Source organism: Centroberyx gerrardi, chromosome 23 (genome assembly GCF_048128805.1).
Source record: "Centroberyx gerrardi isolate f3 chromosome 23, fCenGer3.hap1.cur.20231027, whole genome shotgun sequence".
NCBI lineage: Eukaryota > Metazoa > Chordata > Actinopteri > Beryciformes > Berycidae > Centroberyx > Centroberyx gerrardi.
This window is the reverse complement of record NC_136019.1, coordinates 16,794,436-16,813,907: the sequence shown is the minus strand read 5'-3', so window position 1 is coordinate 16,813,907 and position 19,472 is coordinate 16,794,436. Positions and strand designations below refer to the sequence as shown.

At 41.1% G+C, this 19,472-nt stretch overlaps 3 protein-coding genes and 1 pseudogene across 4 annotated transcripts; 1 reads left to right on the top strand and 3 right to left on the bottom strand.

Annotated features, from left to right (window-relative positions):
• Positions 1-231: 231 nt before the first annotated feature.
• LOC139925035 (endonuclease domain-containing 1 protein-like) lies at positions 232-1,877 on the bottom strand. Its single transcript, XM_071916275.2, has 2 exons — positions 1,411-1,877; positions 232-1,134 (listed from the first exon to the last, which is right to left on the bottom strand). The coding sequence occupies exons 1-2, from the start codon at positions 1,702-1,704 to the stop codon at positions 541-543; spliced, it is 888 nt and encodes a 295-aa protein (XP_071772376.1). The 5' UTR covers positions 1,705-1,877; the 3' UTR covers positions 232-540.
• Positions 1,878-3,104: 1,227 nt separating this feature from the next.
• On the bottom strand, positions 3,105-4,348 carry LOC139925019 (endonuclease domain-containing 1 protein-like). Its single transcript, XM_071916259.1, has 2 exons — positions 4,061-4,348; positions 3,105-3,686 (listed from the first exon to the last, which is right to left on the bottom strand). The coding sequence occupies exons 1-2, from the start codon at positions 4,346-4,348 to the stop codon at positions 3,105-3,107; spliced, it is 870 nt and encodes a 289-aa protein (XP_071772360.1).
• An 879-nt stretch (positions 4,349-5,227) lies between these two features.
• On the bottom strand, positions 5,228-6,667 carry LOC139925018 (endonuclease domain-containing 1 protein-like). The gene is made up of 2 exons (XM_071916258.1): positions 6,374-6,667; positions 5,228-5,860 (listed from the first exon to the last, which is right to left on the bottom strand). Exons 1-2 carry the CDS (start codon positions 6,665-6,667, stop codon positions 5,228-5,230), a joined length of 927 nt encoding a protein of 308 aa, XP_071772359.1.
• Positions 6,668-8,835: 2,168 nt separating this feature from the next.
• LOC139925017 (interferon-induced very large GTPase 1-like) lies at positions 8,836-19,377 on the top strand (annotated as a pseudogene). Its single transcript, XR_013507986.1, has 6 exons — positions 8,836-8,856; positions 8,988-9,069; positions 9,217-9,480; positions 10,097-10,357; positions 11,347-15,605; positions 19,319-19,377. The product of XR_013507986.1 is annotated as an interferon-induced very large GTPase 1-like (transcript).
• The last annotated feature ends 95 nt before the right edge of the window (positions 19,378-19,472 follow it).

Sequence of the window (19,472 nt, the reverse complement as noted above, 5' to 3'; positions counted from 1 at the left end):
TGTTGTTTCCTGTTTTTTTAGATGGAGCCAACACAGCTTTCAGATGAATTAATTCCTTTTGTGAATGATCACTAGAAGTCAGCATAATATCACAGAAATGTTTGTATTATTTGCATTATTTTGTAAAAAGTGAATGTGTCAGAAGAATGAAAACTTCATAACAGCTCAATAACAGTTTGTAAAGCTTTATTACTGCAAATCAGGCAAAGCAGGCAAGAGTTTATTGTAACAGTTTCAGGGTGACCGTTATCTGTTCAATGATTTTAATTCAATTGATCAATCATAAAGTACCATCACTGTTAAAACATACAATCTGTTAGTGTGTATTCTCACTACACGATAATCATACTAACAAGTATGAACTATTCCAAGGAAGACTTATCAGGCACAAGCAAACGTAATGTAATGATTCTATGTTTTCTATGATTGATTAAGGTGCTCACTGTACAGTTGTGAGGCTATTAGAGGAGAAACAACAGAAGATGATAATTATGGGTAAGGCACAATGGCACACAGCGGACATATAGCTAGATATTTTTCTTAATGAGCTATACTGGAGGATGGGGGGATGCAGTCGTCTACAAAGATCTGAAAGTTCTTGTCCACAAAGGTGGACTTCTTGAGGAAGTCCTCCAGCTTCTGGATGGAGATTTCCAGCACCTGGTTGTTCTCCTTCTCATTGAGGCCATAGTGAGCGAAGGACGGGAACTTGTAGCGCTCATCGTAAGGTGCGTTGTGGTCGTAGTTAACACAGCAGTAGGCCGACCACATGTAGGTGGGCACTGCCACGCGGTTGATGTTTTCCCGGCGGATCATTTTTCCCGAGGTGGTGATTCCCGTGACCACGTAGGCCGTTCCGTGACAGTAATTGTTTAGCCGTTTGCGGATGATATGCTCCTGTTTGTTCCAGGCGTCATCGCTGAACTCGGGCACCAGAGGCACGATATTGGTCAAGGTGTAGGTGGAGGCCTTGTCGTCGGGGTCAGCCTGGTGTTGATCTGGGTTGAGGGCACCGCGCTCGTAGAAGACGGCGTTTGCGTAGTCGTCCAGAACTGCCTGGGCATCTTCAAAATTCATATGCATGTAGCCACGTGGGAATGGCTGCATCTCGCCTGTATCAGAGGATGTGGATAGCTGTGTGGGCAGACAGACAGACCCAGTACAATTGAGATAATGAGGGGGGGGGGGGGGGGGGGGGGGGGGAGGTGAAGTCTGAGGACCTGATCTCATTGCATAAGGTCTAACATCAATTGAAACATTTACGGATCCTTACATTTAACGATACAGACATGATTACAATACAATGATGAAAAATGATGGCCTCTGGATGACACTGCTGCTCATGTTAAAAGAACTTTCTGTAATCTTTCCCCTCTTAACTCCCCCTGTCTAACCTCATATTTGTTTTACCTGAGGCTCATACATCCAGGGCACATCCACACACTTCTCCCCATCCGAGCGCTTGAAGGTGTAGGCAGAGTAGACGGGGATGTGGTCCACGGTGTCGTACAGCGTCACGTAGCGTGGCTTCTTGTTGTAACGTTGACAGATGAACTGGAGGGAGTGGTGCTCCAGCCCTGACGGCGGCGTTCCCATGTACAGGAATTCTCTGCACTCTGGAGACAGCTGCTTCTCCACAGTACCTCTCACCACTGATGTTATTGTGGTGACCAGCAAGAAGGCCGTCTGTGCCCAGAATGCCATGGTTGGGACAGCTTACAAAAGGTCACACCAGTTAACAGCAGTCCTGAATGTGTGTCAGCAGAGTATTTCTGAAGGAAGACGAAGAGCCCCCAAAACAACGCTGATGTTCCTGAAGCTTCTTTTTACAAGTGTGTATCTCTGTGAGCTTCTATGTATAATTTCATGTGTTTCTATATCTGCCCGCGGAGCACAAAGGCTTTACCAGCAGCTGAGTAAATAGCTACTACAGGCTTCATCCTCAGCTCTCTCTAATCGAGACTCAATATGCAAAACCATACACACCTTACACCTCTGCAGGTCCACCCACGGCTGGCTGGCTACTGCAATAACTATACAGCCAATAGCAAGGACATCACAGTGCTATGGCCTCTCTCATTGGTGGATAAAGGTGTAGAAAGGGTCAGCTTAACTTCGGCCTTGTGATCATTGGGTTTCTTTTAAAAGAGCAGGGTCAGACAGGAGAAAAAAGCTGACAGCTCACTCATGAACCAGAAAACAATTCTTAATGCCTATACAGGAAAGGCTGTTTTTAGAACTTATTCAGACTTCAGAAAAACAGTGTTAACTTGAAAGGGCCCTCATGTTATGTCCTGTTTTTGATGAATTAATTCCTTTTGTGAATGATCATGAGAAGTCAGCATAATATCACAGAAATGTTTGTATTATTTGTATTATTTTGTAAAAAGTGAATGTGTCAGAAGAATGAAAACTTCATAACAGCTCAATAACAGTTTGTAAAGCTTTATTACTGCAAATCAGGCAAAGCAGGCAAGAGTTTATTGTAACAGTTTCAGGGTGACCAATATCTGTTCAATGATTTTAAATCAATTGATCAATCATGAAGTACCATCACTGTCAAAACATACAATCTGTTAGTGTGCATTCTCGCTACAAAGTAATCATACTAACAAGTATGAACTATTCCAAAGAAGACTGATGAGGCACAAGCAAGCGTAATGTAATGATTCTGTGTTTCCTATGCCTCGATTAAGGTGTTCACTGTACAATTGTGAGGCTATTAGAGGAGAAACAGAAGATGAAAATTATAGTTTGGTTTTTCTAAAGTGAGATCATGTATCTGAGCCGAGATGCTGCATGAATCACAAATATATTTATTTTTATTTTTATTATATTATCATACACTTCTTCTGGTTTCAATTAGAATGGCTATTTCATAAATCCTTGAATGCATGGATGAAACTGAGTTATCAGTGTGACAGTGAGTAAAACAATAAGACCTTGTTCAAACATAAAGTTATAATTTTATTGGTGAGCATTTACATAAAAACTAGTAGCATCAAGTCATTACAGGTATCTCAATCTCACCTTTCCTCCCTCTCTCTAACATGATTTATGACCCATTTAAACTCTAATCTCTGTGACTCTACCACTAAGAGTCTTCACACCTGAGGAACACAGTTTCCATCAAACAGTTTAAAGTTTTGATCTACATCCATCTCTCTCTTCACCAGAGCTTCAACTCCTTGGGTTGATGTCTCTGTAACAAAGTTGTCAGTAACATCATTAAGGCCATAGGCCGCATATGTTGGGAACTTGTACCGGAGTTCATAGGGCATAGAGGGGTCAAAGATGGGACAGCAGTAGGCCGACCAAAGGTGTTTGGGCACAGCCAATCGGTTGACATTGCCTCTACGTATAGTATGACCCATGGTAGTCATTCCGGTGATTACATATGCGGTGCCTCGGCAGTAGTTATTGAGGCGTAAGCGGATGTTGTGCAAATATGGCAGCCAATGGAGGTGCAGAAATTCATTAGCCAGAGGCACCACATTGGTCAAGGTGTAGGTGGAGGCTTTGTCCCCTGGGCTGGACTGGTGCTGGTCGGGGTTCAGTTGGCCCCGCTGGAGGACAATGGAGTCTGAGTAGTCAGCCAGCACCGCCTGGCTCTCTTCCAGGCTCTGGAGAGTCCCAGCAGCCATGGGGAAGGGCTGCATGTTACCTCCAGCAGATCCACTGGTCAACTGGAGGAGTTAGGAGGGAGAAATGGAGGGAGAAATGATGGCGATAGGGAGAGAGAGCGAGGGAGAGAGACAAGTTTTATTGACAAAGCAATAGACCAAAGAGGGAGAGAATGAGCATCATTGACACAGTGTTTGACTTAACTGCAGCAGGAGATGTATCTTACAGAAACAATGAGGCCCGTTCATTACACAGGCAGTTGTGGCACTGTGGTTATCAAGAGTCTTCACAGTAATAATCGTAAACTCTCCAGCCAAAGCACCGTTGAGCCTTGTTCTTTGTACTTGCTGTCAGGGTCAATTCTCTTCTCCAATTACCCACAGAAACAGGAACACAGAAGCTTGGCCCTTGATATAGACAGAAAAGCCACCTGTACCTGAGGCTCGTACATCCAGGGCAAGCCATCCATGGAGTCCCCGGTGGAGCGTTTGAAGGTGTAGGCAGAGTACAGCGGCACCCTGCGGACGCCATCATACAGGGTGGCGTAGCGCGGCTGGTCACTGTAGTGCTGGCAGATCTTCTGAAGCCCCTGGGCCTTGATGCCCGTCGGCGCCTGCTGATGATACAGGAAGTTGGCACAGTCCCTGAAAGAAGAGGGGTCGACGCTGGGAGCCCCAGGGGTCACCATGGAGGTCAGCAGGGCTAGCAGCAGATAAGCTGACATCATGGGTGTGTGAGCGCTGCCTTTCCTCTGTCTATACCTGAACTAGGTGGACGAGAGCAGAGACTGGGGAGGGAGCAAGAGGGAATGAGGGGAGGAGCAGGGAGGGAGGAGCATATGACAGCAAGCCTGAGGGTAAAGCCTCCATAAAGTAGGCTATGTCATTATTATATCATAACTGGCTATTTGAAAAGTGTTCCTCTGTGATCTGCTCTATGAAATACATGGTGTAAGATGACCCTTATGACCCTATCTATTTGATTACAACATTACAGCAGTGTTTTCACACCTCCTCTATCCTGGTACTGGCTGTGTGCTGCATGCTGATGCGCAATAGCTAGATTTAGCAGCCTGTTAGATGCTCAGCTTCACACATGCTTCACACATAACATACCACATTTGTGTTAGTCATATCTTTCTCATAGATATGCTGTTTATTTTCATTCTCATTATTTTCTTTGCAACAATTTTAAAAAAGTCTGTAGAATAACTAAACATTGCAAGCTTCATTTGTTCAGAGCCCTGCCATAAGCAAGGGGCCAGTTTCATAGACACAGTAACCCAGGGATACACCTCAGTAAGGTAGAATATTGAAGGGGCTTTCATGAACATGGTTTAAATTTGGTTTAAATTTATTTTCTGGACTATGGAGCCTTCGATTTAGATAATCAAGGCCTAATCAAACTCACATGTGGAGTTTCTTCAAAAGCTTGAAATAATGCTAATTAAGTCATGAAATGGGTCTGCGGTCCGCAGACCGTGTCACCAGGTGGGTTTGAGGTCTGCAACCCAGGTCTGCAATCTTTTGAGTTTGTTTAAATGGACATTTTAGCATATAATTAGGCTTAATCCATAGCTGTGAGTCCAGCTCAAGGTGTTCTATCAGACTGAAACACTGCTCAGGTCTCTCCTCCTCTTCTTGAAGGGGTTTTCTGACACACAGCCCTTGTAGAAAATAGCCAGGTTGCTGTCCATGTCTGTGTGGCTCTTCAGGAAGCTCTCCAGGGTCTTCAGAGGGACCTCCACCACACTGTGGCCAGTCTGTTCATTCAGTGCGTAGCCTCCATAACTGGGGAACATGAACCTCACCTCATACGGCGAGTTACGGTCAAACCGCGGGCAGCAGTATGCCAGCCATAAGTGTTTAGGGATTGCTAGGCGGTCCTTGTTGTCTCGCTGAATGGTCGCCCCAGAAACGGTCACTCCTGTCACCATGAAAGATTTGCCATGGCAGAAGTTGTTGAGGCGTCGGCGGACGATGTCCAGATATGGGTTCCAGGACGTGTCCAGGAAGTCTGTAATTAATGGAACCACATTAGTCAGGGTGTAGGTAGAGGATTTGTCGTCAGGTTCTGCTTGGTGCTGATCAGGATTCAGCGTGCCACGTTCATATTCCACAGCGTCTGTATAGTCGTCCAACACAGCCTGGCTCTCCTCAATCAGAGGAGAGAGTGTCAGAGTGTCATCACTAAGGGGAAGTCCTCTCATATCCCCACTCACATCATCGGAAGCCAGCTGTAGGGAAAAGAGGAGACAGAAAGGTAGCATCATTCATTTTGAATGTGGCTGTAACCCTTGGAAAAAGTCAAACAGCTTCCTGTTGTGTCTTTAACAACAAGCAGGTTGGCTGATCTTCCCTACAAGGGTCACTAGAGTCCTTGAAACACACATAGGGATTGCAATACAGTTTATCTTGTTATTGTTGGACAATGCAGCAGTTGTTCCATGTGATGGTATGCGACACATGCCATGTGACACATGTAGACAGTGATACATGGGGCAACTTTTTAGGCAACCCTGATGGCCAACAATACCCAAAGAATTACCTCAGCATTGTTGCCTCACATAGAAACATCTGGAGGACGATGGAAAACATCTGGGAAGGTATATGTCAGTTTTGTCCCTGTGTCTCACTTGTTACTGCTGCTGGCAGAATTGCCCAAAAAACATCAAGTTTATCCAGCGCAAGCAGCAGTGGAGAGCTGCCAATAGCTTTGAAACCAAACACAGCAGTGCTGCTCTCTATACCTGAGGCTCATACATCCAGGGTGTGTCCATCCTCCTCTTCCCATCAGACTTCTTAAAGATGTAGCCTGAGTAGAGGGGGAGGTGGCGACTGCTGTCGTACAGCGTGGCGTAGCGCGGTTTGTCTTGGTACCTCTGGCAGATCCTCTTCACGCCGGTTCCCCGGATTCCTGCAGGTGGCGTCTGCATGTAGAAGAAGTGGCTGCAGTCTCTGAAGCTGTTCGACACACTTGCGCCCACCAGAGTGGTCGCCATCAGCAGGGGGAAGGACAGGAGGCAACCCCGAAACAGATGCATCTTCACACAGCTGAAGCACATGAGGCTGGCGGGGATAACAATTTCCTCATCACAACTGCTTCTCCATTTCCAGTCACACGCCAATATAAGAGAAGATGATTAAGGAATTCCATGCAGTAATGAGAGGAAGTTGTGCACTGTTTCTGTTTCATATGTCATGCTATACAGGTGTTGCCCTAGTAGTCTAGAGAAGTGTAATGACTGTTCTGCTTGGACAGAGACTCAGTATGCAAAGTAGCAGTGGCTAAGACTGGATCCATTGGCTGGATGGTTGGCTTATCTTGTACTATAATGTCTGCTCAGCCCTGCAGCACTACAGGTTTTGCACACCAGGCCACATTTCAGCCTCAGGAATTTTGTCCATATTCTTTAATGCTCCAAATGTACCTCATGTATTCATTCTATTGTGTATCTACCTCATTGACTAATGAACTAATGAAGTGGACATTCTTTACCATCTATAACTGCAACCACACTGTATGGCAAGCTGCTAAAATTTGGAATGTACATAGATATTATATATGTAGAGAACACCACGGAGGGGGGAGGGGGGGTTCGACCAGTGTTTCGACCTGTCTTTGTCTTTGGGTTTTGTATCTCCACCCAGAAGGCAGGGGCTGAAAATAGTTGTGGAGGAAATGTGTGCCTATGTGACCTGTGTTATTTAGGTACCAAAAAGAGCCAAGGCTTCAACAACAGAGAGGAAACACATAGCAACAGCCACACTCCAGCACGAGCCACGTGAACGAGAGAGCAGTGCAGCATTTTACCATTCCTAAGTGCAATTAGACTGTCCTAAAACAAAGATAACAGAATACATTTAATGGATGAGACAGTGAGGAAGACAAGGTGGATTTAGGATTTGCTTTTGTAATGGAGAAAATTCTATTTTTCCTATCCTTGACTTTTTAGATTAGGGAGCCGTTTGTTTTTCTTTACATATAAACCCAATAGCAGTGCACTCTTTTACAGTACATATTTTATACCTCTATTCTTTTTAGATCCTTTATTTAGATCCTGTTATTTTGATAAAATGTTTTTGGTTTTTTTTGTGTGTGAGTGAGTGGTTGCCATTAGTATTATGAATGTATGATGGTTGTATGAATGTTTGGGCTCAATTTGACCGCAGCCAGAATTTGATATCTCTATTCCACCTTATTTTATTTTTAGCTCAATACTTTGACTTTTCCTAATTTGGTGGGATAAACGTGTAAACATGAGATCAACAACTGATACAAAGGTACATGCATTGACTTTGAAGGCCTCTACACAGTTTTTGTACAAAGTGTCAAGAAAAGTTTTCATGTGCCACAACAAGTATGGGAAGCTGCAACAGAGCAAACAACAATAAGTGTGTGCCCACAGCCTCACTTAAATAGGTGATCAACAAATTGGAGTCAAATTTACCCCAACATAAAAGGTGCAATTTAATTTCAACATATTGTAATAAACCTTACTGGATATAAGGGCAGCTAAATGCTGCCACCACCTGGGATGAACCGGTATGGTCCAGAGGCTTCAAATAATCCCACACAGGAAACAAGAAATAAGTACAAAATATCCACTTTATTTAAATATTCAAATCATATATAAGGCAAGGGGAGCACGATGAGGATGTGGCTACCAGGAGGGCAGGTTATGTTATGGCCTATAGGGCCAGAGAACAATGGTTTCAGCATGAAAGTGAGGGACACACCACTACCACAGAGCTAGATATAAAGTCGACTAGTTTAATCACTGCCACACGATTGAGAAAAGCCCACAGCACACTAATACAGAGGTTCTCAACCGTTTTCATATCAAGGACCCTAATTTAGCTTTACTACTCCACTGGCAGAAAATGGACTGAATTCATGTTTTGTAATTTTGTGAATGTCAGCTCTATTACCATAATATTCCTATAGGGATTTACAGTGTGTCTTCAGTCGTGAGATCATAGCGAACCTATATCGTACTATAGCCCACCTATGTATACATTTGATCTCCTATTGTATTACTATATGAATTACTATTATACTATATTACTATATGAGTTCCTGTTATTCCTGAATAATAGCTACTAAAGGAGGAGGAGGTCTAACAGGCTTGTTGCTCATTCTGCCCAGTGAGAAGTAGCTTGAATAAGCTGAGCTTGGACCAAGAGTGGGATGGCTGAGAGCCCACTCGCAATGGATAGCTCAGATGAGGAGGTAATCCGTTAATGTTTACATTCCAAGACCTAATAGAAATCAAAATAAATCAAAAGATAAGTACAATGTGTATGGGATTATTAATTCATTAATTTCACCTGAAAATGCATTTTGTTTTCTTATTTTTTCAGCTTTACTGCAGGGAAGAAGCAGCTGCTCCTCCAACACCACAGTCTGACTGTCAGTGTCAACACACTGATACAGGTGTAGAAGGTCAGTCATAAGCACAGTGTTGTTGAGTAGAAATACATGAATAAATATTGCCAGGAAATTGGGCACATCTTCCATGACTGAAACTGTGCTGCAATGAGGACACATTGTGAAATAGAAAATCTTTTTCCATATTTTTTCTTATTCCAGATCTTCCTCCACCTAGAGAAATAGCAGTTCTCCATCCTGGCAGTGACACTGTTTCTCTTGGTTGGACCTTCACTGATCTCTCTGTTCGATGTTCATTTCACCTGACCTACACCTGCAACACACAGACAGAGAGTTTGTACATCAGAGACTCCAACACCGCTCAGGTTGAGGGACTCCATCCTGGGACTGAGTATACTGTCAGCATCAGAAGGGTTGCTGACAATGGAAATCGAAGCAAAGCAACCTCTATATCTGTCGTAACTGGTAAATATGTAAAATAATGTTTTCTTTTTACTTTTGTTTCTTGAAATCAACTCAAATCGCTCTGCATCGGTCTTGAAATAGATAAATTACAGCAACAAGAAGATTCCACTGTGCATCAGCTTCTTTGGCTTCTTTCCTTGACTCTGATGAAGATGATGTAGCATTGAGATGTTAGTTTTTGCACCTGCAATAAATGGCTAAACTGCCAACAGTGAATTTTTTCTTTATGGATATTAGTGTGTCAATGAGTGATGCCAGGCAGTGATGCAGTGGCAAATAAAAACTGGGTGAACTCCAGTTGGTGAGCATCATAAAGCAAATAACCACCGACAGATAGGCTACACAAATCAATTATATTTTCAGAAAAGCGTAAAGTTTATAGTAGTAGTAGTAGTGTAAGACCTTATCCTCATAACTCACACCAGTTAGATACTTCTTACAATGATGTACACTATCAATTTATGTCATAAAGATTTATTTATGAAAAAGTGGGTAAAGTAATTACACTCCACTAGATCCATGATGCTTAGCAGTCAAACATCACTGTAAAATGCAGACATGCAGGGAACATGAATTTCCAGTTTGGAGTGAAGGCTTTACATTTTATTTGTCACAGAGTCTCCCCCTCCTGAGAAGATAACGGTCTGTCAGGTCAGCACTGACTCAGTGTCTCTGAGTTGGGACGCCCCTGCTGGTGAAGTGGGAGGTTACATCGTGACCTGTTGCTGTGAAGGAGAAACTGTCCAGGAGCTGACAACAGACACCAACAGCCTGACGTTCAGCAGCCTGAGTCCAGGGGTGAAATACTCCTTCTACGTTTCAACACGACTGAAGAATGGAACACGAAGCAAGCCTGCTGTGATAACTGCCCACACAAGTAAGTTGTTTGCACATAACAATAATAATAATAATAATAATACTGTTAGTACTATTACTAATATTTGTTATTAATGTTACTATTGTTAATGTTTTTATTATAATTTAATCATATAATTTTGTTTGTACTTTATGAAAACAATACTTAATAACAGCCAATTTGACAAGTAAAAAAACATGCCAGACACTTAAAAACAGGGTTACAGAATAATTGTACAGGCAAGTGAAACAAGAATAAAATAGGTAAAACAAATACAAGCCTGTCTGTAGAAATACTTTTAAGATGCTACTTAAGAGATGACACACTGACAGTGCTGGATCCCATGTTGGGATCTGCATCGACAGTGGCTGTAAAATGTAATTTTATAAATTCATACTCCCTGACTTATTGTGCATTTGCTACACAATTTGTTCATGGTCCTCAAGACTTTTGAGGGTAATTCTCACAAAACTGAGTCTCAACTGAGATTGTTTCTGAAAAAGTTAAAATGATTAAAATGACAAATTTTCTTCAGGAATTACAAAGAACAATGCCTTCATTTTTGATTAACACTAATTAGTTACTTCATTGTTTTATTTTATCAAACATTTCTTTAAAAGACTGACCAAATATTTTCATTAATGCAAAACAACCTCGACATGAGAATAATTTTGTCAATAATCATTTTAAGAATGTTTCTTTTCAGTGGCTAAATAAAAATCTTTTCAGTGGCTACAAAAAAATGTAGTTTTTAAAAGTGTTCACCCCTTACTTATGTACAGGGCCACTTCATTATGTGGTGCTGATTAACAGTGGGTTGGCTGTGTAAATCAGGCAGAATACAAAGGCAGGATGCAATGTCTCATTGCCAGAGATCACTGGTTACATCAAGCTAATTCAAAATGCAAATTCATTTAACGTACAATTGATTGCAGATTTATGCTTTTAGAAACTTAAAACAACTGATGAAAATGGGTTTCAAATATTCTGCATGATCTTCATTCCCACAGAGACACACTTGAAGAGCTTATTGGAAGATCTGGGGTTGGAGCAGCACTACACAGAGAAGCTATCACTGAGCACAGTACTTCAGATTGATGAGAAGACCTTTGCTGATGAATCTGCTAAGTGTCATTCAGATCTTCCATGGTGTTTTCTGAAGAAATTAATGATGGTTAATGTGACAGCTAGGAATGTGAAGTGTACACCAGTATGTGAGTCAAACTGTGATGCTTCCTCTGGGAATACAGATTTAGATCTTGATAATCTGGTCAACAGTCCAAACTCAGGTGACATGTTAAACCCCTTAGGCATTATCACTGCTCTCTTTCTGTGCTCCAGTGGCTTTGTACAGCAGGAAATGGCATTGAAAATGTCCATGTGCCAGTTTTCGGTGCCTCTGCTGCTTCCTAATCGTGACACAAAACAGTGCACACTCATGCTTTGGGCCATGAGAGACATTGTTAAGAAGTACAGACCTCAGTCACTTTCAGAATCCAGGGGCTTTATTGAAGAGAGAATTGTTCTCTCTGAACTTCCCATGGTGTCTTTTGTGAGACTGGGCGAGTGCTCCTTGTCCAAGTCAGAGATTCTCAACAAGCTTCTGAGCAATTCCCAACAGTATCACGACACTTTTGTTCACCGCAACATGGAGTGTGGTGATAGTCCAAGGAGAATATCGAATGGATTGGCTGAAATTAGTTGGTATCTTCTCTGTGGGAACAAAAACATTGACATTTTTGGTGAGCCGGTAGCTGTAGCTAACCTCAGGGGGGGCATTGCTTTGTTTGAAGCACAATACTCTTTTTTGTGCCAGACATCTGCAGCAGTTTTTGTGTTCTTTGACAATTTGGACTCTCAGTACAAGCTACTGACCAGCCAACACAACAAGGCACAGGTGTTCTTGGTGGGTAACCATCAGAGCAAAGGTTTCAGTCTTGATGCTCTAAAAAAAAGTAGCATCTGAGTTGAACTTGACAAACAGCAACATCATTTTGAAGACCAAGCAGATGAATGATGCAGACTTTGTCAAAAACATGCAAAAAACAGTCAGGGATGTAGTTGAGAACTCAAGGACCAAGATGCGAGTGGAGCAGATGGCTGATATTGCCCATGAACTGGGAATCTTGGTTGATGAGGATTCCCTAGAGTGTCAGAGTGCCAAGCAAAATGCAGATGCCATCACTGCAGAAATACAAGACATCCCACAGTACAAAGAAGCCCAGCTTCCCTTGCAAGGCCAAATATGGAAAGAATTGACTCGTTTAGAGAAGGAAGAATGTAGGCTTCAAAAAGCCGGGGCTGAAAACATAGAAAAGTACAAAAGTGATCTCCTAGTACAGAAAAAAAAAACTTTGGGAACAGCAGAACTGTTATGACATGTCAAATGCAATGACATGCTTCATGAGGGCAATATCAAGCCCAGGGATAGAGAGATCCTATTTCCTGAAATGGATGCGAATTAACCTTGATAACCTGTCTCGTGAAAAACTCTCTGGGCTCAGGGAGCAGTACAAAGAGAAATGCCAGAAGTCTGAAAACAAAGAGGAAATTAAAGACCTTGACAGACAACTTTCCAACAGCTCATTGGGGACTGAACACTTCTTGCGTGAAATGGGTCAAATCTATGAGGCTTCAGTCTCCCTTCCAGAAACTGACCCATCATGTCAACAACTACAGCATCTGCCCAAACTGTGTGCAGAATTGCTCCTTGATGGATTTCCCTTGGAGCTTGTAGATGGAGATGCATCCAACATACCTCTGAGATGGGTGAGTGATGTTCTCTCTGAGCTGAATACCTTGGTGTGTCCAAACAACAAGATACTGGTAGTCACAGTTCTTGGAGTTCAGAGCACAGGAAAGTCCACTCTCCTTAACACCATGTTTGGAGTGCAGTTTGCAGTCAGCAGTGGTAGATGCACTAGAGGTGCCTTTATGTTGCTCATCAGAATCAACGAAGACTTCAAAAAAGTACTAAACTGTGACTTCATGGTGATCATTGACACTGAAGGCCTAAAGTCACCAGAGCTTGCAGAACTGGAGGATAGCTATGAGCATGACAATGAACTTGCGACCCTTGTTGTGGGGTTGACTGACATCACAATTATCAACATTGCAATGGAAAATTCAACAGAAATGAGGGACATCCTACGAATTGTAGTCCATGCTTTTCTCAGGATGAAAGAGGTGGGTAAAAAGTCCAAATGTCAGTTTGTTCACCAGAATGTGTCAGATGTGTCAGCCCATGACAAGAACTTAAGGGACAGGAAACTACTGTTGCAACAGTTGAATGAGATGACCCAGGCAGCAGCCAAAATGGAAAAGAAAGAGGAGAACAAGAGCTTCACTGATGTGATGGAATACAATCCGGACACTGGGAACTGGTACATCCCTGGACTGTGGAATGGGAATCCACCAATGGCACCAGTTAATGCAGGGTACAGTGAGGCTGTTTATGATCTCAAGAAGAACATAATCAAAATTTTGGGAGATTGTGAGTCATCTGCTAATGATATCTTGGAGTTTATGGAGTGGACAACAAGCTTGTGGAATGCAGTAAAACATGAGAACTTCATCTTCAGCTTCAGAAATAGCCTGGTGGCTGATGCCTACATGAGGCTGTGCACAGAGTTCAACAAATGGGAATGGGAGTTCAAGAAACATATGTACACATGGGTTACACATGCTAAAAGAAGAATTTCAAACTTTGGTGCGGTTGCTGTGAAATCTGAGATATCTGACATGGGAGAATTTCTCAGTCATTTGAAAAGTGAAGCTTGCTCAGAGCTATCTAAATGGGAGAAAACTCTCATTCAAAATCTGACACAGTACTTCAAACAACCAGAGGGTCATGTCCATCTAGTAGAGAGATACAGAGAGGACTTCTCAAACAGTGCAAAAAGCCTTCGACGAGAAATGGAGAGCTCTGTACTTAATCAACTTGAAGCAGCAGCTGAAATCAGACAAGGAATTAAAAAACTTGATAGAATCAAGGAGAGCCATACAAACATCTTAGAACAGAAAGTGCTTGGATTGATTGAGGAATGTCGTAAGAGAAAAGCCCAGAGGACAGAAAAAGAGCTAGACAGAGAATTTGATAAGGTGTGGGATAAAACGGTGAATGAATTATCCTTGGCTGAATTGAAGACCACTGACATCTTTGCTAAGGTGTATCACCACCTGAGGACAAATTTAACACTCAAGGGGAGTCATGCCAGTGAATTAGTGTCTCAAAAAAACCTGCGTGATTGTGGAATAGAGCCCTTCAAATATACAGCTGAGGGACTCTATAACCGACATAAACACATGATACATATGTTCTTCAACAACCAAGATCACACAATGGTAGTACAAAGATTGGCTGACAGCATCATAGCCGCTTGCACACAGTTTGTGACTGAGAAAGTGGAAAGGAAAACCAATTATCATGACAATTACATCCTGGAGATCCTACACATGATTGACGAGAGGCTGATTAGCAATCGAGAGATTAAGATCGATATTGGGTTTGAAGTTTCTCTAAAACAGCACATCTGTGGAGTTGCAGCCAGAAAGTTTCAGAAAATGCATGAAGACTTCATACAAGAGAATGATCCTTGGAGATGTCTCAATCAATACAAAGGAAAGTATCGTGCTGATTTTAAAGATCTGTTCCATGCACGAGACCAGTGCCAGAAGAAAGCAGCAGAATTCACCAACCTCTGCTTGCAGCCTGCAGTGGAAGCCTATGTCAACAGTTCCTTGGGTCCAGATATTATTGAGGAAATGCTCACGAGCAAAAATTCACTGCAATTTAGCACGTGGACATTTTTCCAGTACTCTGTTTTAAATGATTTGCTTTCAATGGACAAATTTGAGAGCTATTTGAGCTACATTTGCTCTTATGAAGATTATGTAAAGAACTGGATATTTGACCAAATTGTGGAACACTCCTCAAATGGGTCTACAAAGTTTGAATTGGAGGATCGACATCTGAAAGCAAGTATCTGTAGTATAAAGAATGCTATCACAAAGGCCCAAATGGACAAGAATGGCAACTTGATGAAATTTGTTGAAGATATCTGCAGGGAACTTGGTGATGAACTGGTCAGTTCACAGGACGCTCTCGGAGCTTTCATGATCCTAAACAATGCAAACCATTGGCTGACAGCATGTGTGGAAGACATGGGGCAAGCTCTTAGGGAGACATTTAAAAAAACAGACGAGGTCAAACTAAAACAAGTTTGTGTCAATCCCCAGAATGAGCTTTTCACCAAGGTGATTGGATGTGGTAAACAGTGTCCATTCTGCACAGCACCTTGTGAGGCAGGAGGTAAAGCCCATACTCACCACTGGGCTTCAATACATTGGCCAGAGGGTCTTGGGGAATTCAATTTTACTGACTCAGGCAAACTCGACACTGACATATGTTCTTCTCTTGTGACCATAGAGCGCTCATTCTGCTGCCATTCTACAAATGACAAACATCACCCTTACAAGAATTACAGCAACATTTTCCCTGACTGGAAAATTCCTCCAGATGGAAGCCTTGAGGCATCAGACTACTGGAAATATATGATGGCAAAGTTCAACAAGGAGTTTGCCAAAGAATACGATGCAAAGCCTGCTGATATTCCTCAACCCTGGAAAGACATTACAAGGAAGCAAGCAGAAAAAAGCCTCAAAGAATCATTTGGCATCAAGTGAGAGGCTCTTTGACTGAGCTGAGGTCTACAACTTCTACTGAGGGATATTGGGATCTTATGACAATTTCTGATATGGCAGACAATACTTGTCACAAATAGTAACAAATATAAAATCACAAGGTGTAAGTCATTGCTAAAACACAATCCAGGAACATAATAGAACGTCACTGCAAATAGTGCTTCTCACTACCTGATACAGTACCTCTATGGTTGTCACTTCTACTGTTTAAAAAAACCTTTCTTAAAGGAGCAGCATTAACTGTGGCTGTTTGTTTTAATGTGTTATAGTCTTATATAGATTTTCATACTTTGAATCAATGTGCAGTATATGTCAGGAGCGCACAGCATTTGTTCCTAATTTGCATTCATGTTTTGATTGTTGTGGTGGGGGAAGTTCATTACATTGTTTGAAACAAGTAAATGAAGACAGGATGTCTGTGCAAAGTGGCAGATTAGCAAAGTTAAATTTTTTATTATGTAATTCTGTATAATTTCAGACCATTCACACAGTCTACATAGTCTGTCTTACTGTGGTTGTTCTGATGTTATACTCTTAAATACCTTTTTGTGCTTTGAGTCAGTGTATCTCAGGAGCGCACATTTCTTTCCAATTTGATGTAATCAGAGTTTGCATTAATGTTTTGATTGTTGTTGTGGAGGAAGTTCATTACATTAATGTTTGAATGCTGTAACAAGTAAATTAAAGCAACAAGATGTCTGTTTAATGTGCATCTTCAAAGTGGCAGAATAGTGAAGTTAAAAAATTTGGTTTTCAGTGCAATTTCAGTACGATCTCCGATCTTTTTCTACTCGACAGTAAGTTTCAGAATCTAGAAATATGTTTGTTTTTTGTTTCAGGAAAATATTTGTACAGTTTTAAAAATATTAAGACCATTCAAACAGTCTATGTTTGCTATATTTACTATATATACATTACTTTGTTCTGTTAATTGGTTCAATAATCATTACATTGAGAGCACAGTAAATAAAGAGACAAAATCAGCAGACTGGCTATGAATGTCTTTAATATTTCCCAGATCAGAATCACAGCATACAGTGTGTAATAACTTCTAAAGTAAACAGAAATGTCATCACTGTATTTATTTATATAATTTTACTTTACTTTTTTTTTTTTTTTTTAATTCCATTATTTGACATTTTTCTTCATCTCAAATCTTGGGTTTCTGAATTCAACAAAGAATGTAAAAACAAGACAACAGGTGCAACTTCGCTATGAAGACCAAGCAGATATCCAGCTGAAGGGGTGTGTGTGTGTGTGTGTGTGTGTGTGTGTGTGTGTGTGATTGCCATCCAAGGGTGTTAATCTGTGCTTCAATGCACCTTTGTCCAGTCACAGGATCTCTAAATGATCCTCTAATTTACATGAAGCAGACTCATCTTGGTGCGTTTTGTGTGTCATAATCAGATTGACTTTACATACTACTGATCTGAGATACCGATGATGTTAGATACCGTCACTGAAAACTACTGGAAAAAACTGGAGAAAAAAGCTTTTGATAGTTGAAGGTTGAATCATCAGTCACTTGCACTCAATTTGAAAAAGATATGTCAAGATACTTAGTTAACTAGAAACAGTGTTTAAATAATGAAATAAAAATAAAGAATTTACAAACCTGGTACAAGGAAAAGCTCTCCAGGTGTTTTGATGTCAGTGAGTGACAGACGGTTTAGATAGCTGACCATTCAGATACCAAAGGAGTGATCCAAAGTTCTGTCACTCAGGTTCACAGTGTGTGGAATGTAGACCAATGTGACATCATCATTGTGATGTGTGATGTTCCTGTCAAGACAAAGTCACCAAGGGGCGATACTGAAATATTATTATTATTGACTCACAGAATCTTTATTCATGGTATACATATTTACGATATAACCAAGATTATAACACAAAAGACAGAACAGTACAATCAGAGTTTTACTCATTCAGCATCAAATCCTGTGACCTTCCTTGCACTTTTACAGAAACATCACTGGAAGGAATTCTAGCTATGCACACAATTGAAGGGTTCAAGAAACATTTCCTTTATATATAAAAATGCCAGAAAACGTAAACATTAAATAAAATGCAATGTCCATGACTATCATTTCAGAAAAGAAGATCCCTGAGTATCTAACACTTTATTTTAACATAATATCTTCTGATGAATTATTTTTTGAACCCTCATTTGATAGAGTTGGAACAGTAAACTTCTTGCTGCATTATTATAGTTACAGCGTTTATGCATTTCTATGTCTGTCTCTTTTAATGTGTCTGCCTGTGTTTCTGTATTCTGTGATTGCATACTTTTCTATATTTTTGCCACTTTTTCATTACTTCCAGCCTACTACTTTACTGCATCCCATCTTCTTTTAATTGTAGACGTCTGAAATAACTTCTTACATTTATTTTCATTGCATTTCTGCTTAGTAGCCAGTCTGGAGAGTGACATGAAAGATAGGAGCAAAGCTCATCAGAAACTATTATTACTCATCTTAACCTGCTGATCCACCAAAACACCACAACATGCCCCGACCAGTCTTTTGTAATCAATTTTGCTACATCTTAACATTTTGTCAATTTACATTCAATTTATTTTGATTAAAAAATGTCTTGTGCTCCGACATCCAACTCAATATGATCACTTACAGTTTGTCCTATCAGTATATCATTGAGATTGTTATTATTTATTTATCTTATATTATTTTATATTATATGATTAGTTACATCTTGCCTGTTTACATTCCATTCATTTTGATTAGAAATGTCTTGCCACTTGTTGTATTCTCACCTGCAGTTATTGGATATGCTCACTCTTTGTTCATATATTAATGAATGTATGTGAAGACGAAAGAAAGTAAAGACTGACTTGTTCTCTATTCTTAATTCTTCTTTTTAGCAATACAGAAAAGGACAATCCTCAGATTGTCTTTGCAAGTGTTCAGTCATGTCTGAATGAATGTAGAAAGGGTTGACAGTTGTTAATGTTTGGGTGGATTAACTTCAATAGCTTGCTGTGTGTGTTTATTTGTTTTGAATGTTAGTACAGTACAGTAATAAACAGTAGCACTGCCACACAAATGAAATTCAACAGCGCCCTCTGCTGACCTATGAATAATACTGCCACAAAAGTATCGCACATGCTCAGTTCAACAATGGTCTCTCAACATGCTCTCTCGTCAGCTACCTGCTGTGTGGTGTCTAAAAACAGAAAATACCGCATTATTCCTTTCAACCATTAAGACTTTTATTGTGAAGTTTATGAGACAAATTTGACCGGAAGTGTATTTCGTTATTCAGTGAACAAGTTCACGCTGGTGTCTCGCGAGTTGTTTGCTGAGCTGGAGGTTTTCGGCTGACGCCTAAAAACCAAGCTCATGTAGAAATAGTTGACCTTGTTCATGCTATAGCTGTCCGGTTCCTAACTAAGCCCATCTCAATCGCTACAAACATA